A 3,135-nucleotide genomic window follows, 5' to 3' on the forward strand; every position below is an offset into this window, starting at 1 on the left:
ATATATATTCATATCTGTATATATATATATATAAATGTACGTATACATACACATATACATACACATATCATATATATACATACCTACATGCTTAGTTTTATGCATACATACATACTTACATACTTCAGACATACATACGTATGTACTTACGTACATTCATACATACGTACATACGTACGTACATACATATACATATATATATTTATATTCAATTATTTGCGTGTGCAGGTAGAGTAGTCCACCTATCATATTTATTGATAGATAGGACTATCGTTTTTAACACATTGCTTTTCTGTCTTGCAATATAGAATATCTATCATGTCGATCTGGGGTCCGCGAAGTGGCTGTTTGCGCTTGCAATGTATCAGGAATCCGTCATGATCATGGCCTTGGCATCCGCTCCATTAGCCCGTTTGAGGGTAATGTATCTAATATTCATCAAAGGTGACTTTGATGCAAAGTACAGCAATACCATGATCCGAGTTACCATCGTCTCGCCGATTCTGAGTTTCAGCGTGTTTGCGATTTACCTTCCTGACCAGTACTTTGATATTTCGGGATTTATTCTGAGATTGCTGCTCCTGACGGTGATCATTGAAACCACGTACTATTGTTTTAGACTGAGGAAAACATAATTTCTGCGTGATCAGTATCATGATTTATTGTCCGCGTGCGGGCTTTCCCTGATATCACTCGTGTATGTTGCTTCGGTGCTTGTCTCTCTAGACTATTCAGTCCGAGTCACAGACCAGTTCAATTCCATCATGGTGGTTATCTGGATATTGAATGTGGAGCTGATTGGACCCACAGCGTACCAGACGTTCGTTAAGTATCTGCAGCAGAACAATCGGATCAAGTACGACAACGATGACGTGAGTGTTATGATAAATATGCGAAGTGAGCGAACGGGCTTGAAGACAATCATAGACGACGACCTACTGTACCCCGCACTGTTGGCGGTAGCACGTGAACGATACTGTGAAGAGAACTTACTCTTTCTCCACGAGGGTATACGTCTGCATGAAACGCTCATGGCTTGCCAAGACGAGGTAAATGGACTGAAGCAAGCTTGCGATCCAATATCGTGCTCGATAGATGTCGGTCAGAGCCCAGCCAGCACGTTAGAACCCGCCCTGCCCACGGCCCCAAATGATCGGAGCAGTGGAGAGATATACAAGAAACAGGTGGACGTCGGAAAAACACTCAACACAGACGACCTAGCAGCCGTACCCTCAGTCGATACGGCAAGTGTTGCCTCGCTCGTATCCGAGGTTATATCACCGTCCTTGGTAGCTGAGCTGCATCGATTTTTAGATAACTACCTCATGAGTGATGCGCCGATGCCCGTTAACTTGGCCAGTGCGCAGATAAGTGCACTACAGCAAGCAAGATCCTTGGGGAGTTTTAGAAGAAGCGGTGCTGATGCCATCTTGAACGCGCTCCTTTTGAGTCTGGCGGATGTGCAGATTCTCTTTGAAGCGTCTCGTGTATTGACGATTTTCGAGCGGAGTGACGCCCGAGCTAAGGTTTTAGGCGAGAGGGAGGCTGTGGTCAGACTGGGAATAGAGACAGAGAAGCGCGAAAATGTTGACAGCATACCCGATTGAAATAATATATATATATATATATATTGTGATATCTACAGTTAGGCCAGTTGGTCGATCAACATGTCTAAACATATCACTGCCAAAGTTCATGGTCGGTGCAAGTGTGCTCATCACACGTACATCATGAGTATGTCTCCTTCTCTTTGCGTGAAGTGGGTTGCGTGAGGATTAAATTCGCGACTATATCGTACTCTATTCTCTAGTGGAGTGAACTGTGGCGAGAAGGCGAAGCTGAAGTACTTCCTCCTGTGCTGTGTGAGGAACAGGCGTTTAGGCCTTGCTGAGCGTACTGTTGTTTTCAGCACAGTCCAGCAAGGGCTGCTTTCTTTTCTCGTTGCCTGGTTTCAATGACTTTTATGGACTAAAGTCTGCCTCCTAGTGCGAACTGGCCGTATCGGGTCATCGTCCACGTCCCAGAAATACGCGCGTGTTCGGTGAGTATCGGATGTCCAGCGGGTGTGATCCTTCCCACGTGTGAGGCCCATTGCACGCTTAGCTGCAAACCCCGTCTGTAGTCAGGCCTTCTCTGAGTGAGTGTAGTGTAGTCTGCAATGCGACTCTGACAGATAGACGCTAGTTTATTCGATGTTGTTTAAATTGGATCCAGCTACGTCTTCCGAGGCTTGCGTATGAACTATAAATCAGCTGCTGACATATAAGCACTATTCGATGGTGCGATGGGAGTTCCTGCAACGTACTTGGTTGGGGTAATATGAATATGTGCTACAGAGCGTCTCGGACGTGCCCTGGTGAGCTGCACGCCTCGACAGGTGGGTATACCCCACAACCTGCACAAGCACACTTAAATGCGAAGCTGTATACATCAAGTAGAGCCGACTCATATCCCCGGGCGATCTGACAACATGAAGGTGCTCTTAGTACATCGGCAGTACTCGATGTGAGCACAGTGCTGGTTACTGCTATGTCTGAGGTGGTGTGCGTTAGCTGCTTAGGAATGGGAGATTGTCTCGAAAGAAGCACCTCTTCGGCTGCCTCCCCTTCCTCACAATTGTCGCCAGCGAGCCTAACGGAGGCTGCCTATACTCAGATCCCCGTGTGAACTGACAGTACGAAGCTACCTCTGGCACATCTGAAGTACTCTACGTTTGTACTGTCAACCCCCAATGCTACGTCAACCACGTCGAGCGTTCAGACATACATGTATGTATTCCACAGAGAGCATCTTGGAAGTGTTCTGGGTGTTCTGGTGAAGTGCTTTGCTGCGCAGGTTAGCATGCCCCGCAAGTGTGTCACAAGTACACTTGGCGAAGGCTACCTGATTGACGTCACGCCGACTTAGAACTTCGTGCGGTCAGACAGCAGTAAGTTATGTTTTCGACAATACTATGCTGCGACGAGAGGAAGAACTGTCCTAAATGAGCCATGATCAGAATTAAATGGATCAACACCCGTTGATGCAAACCTAGATATCAATTTGTGTGAGATTCTTTGAAGATATGTTCTGAACCTTTAGCATAACGTACAGTATATTCGGGTTTTGTAAATTTTGTGTTATTACCTAGAATAT

At 45.9% G+C, this 3,135-nt stretch overlaps 1 protein-coding gene across 1 annotated transcript; it reads left to right on the plus strand.

The window, feature by feature from the left end:
* The first annotated feature begins 306 nt into the window (after positions 1-306).
* SARC_09622 (hypothetical protein) lies at positions 307-3,034 on the plus strand. The gene has a single exon (XM_014296354.1). It carries the CDS (start codon positions 765-767, stop codon positions 1,605-1,607), a length of 843 nt encoding a protein of 280 aa, XP_014151829.1. The 5' UTR covers positions 307-764; the 3' UTR covers positions 1,608-3,034.
* The last annotated feature ends 101 nt before the right edge of the window (positions 3,035-3,135 follow it).

Source organism: Sphaeroforma arctica (genome assembly GCF_001186125.1).
Source record: "Sphaeroforma arctica JP610 unplaced genomic scaffold supercont1.1003, whole genome shotgun sequence".
In the NCBI taxonomy this organism is placed as follows: Eukaryota; class Ichthyosporea; order Ichthyophonida; genus Sphaeroforma; species Sphaeroforma arctica.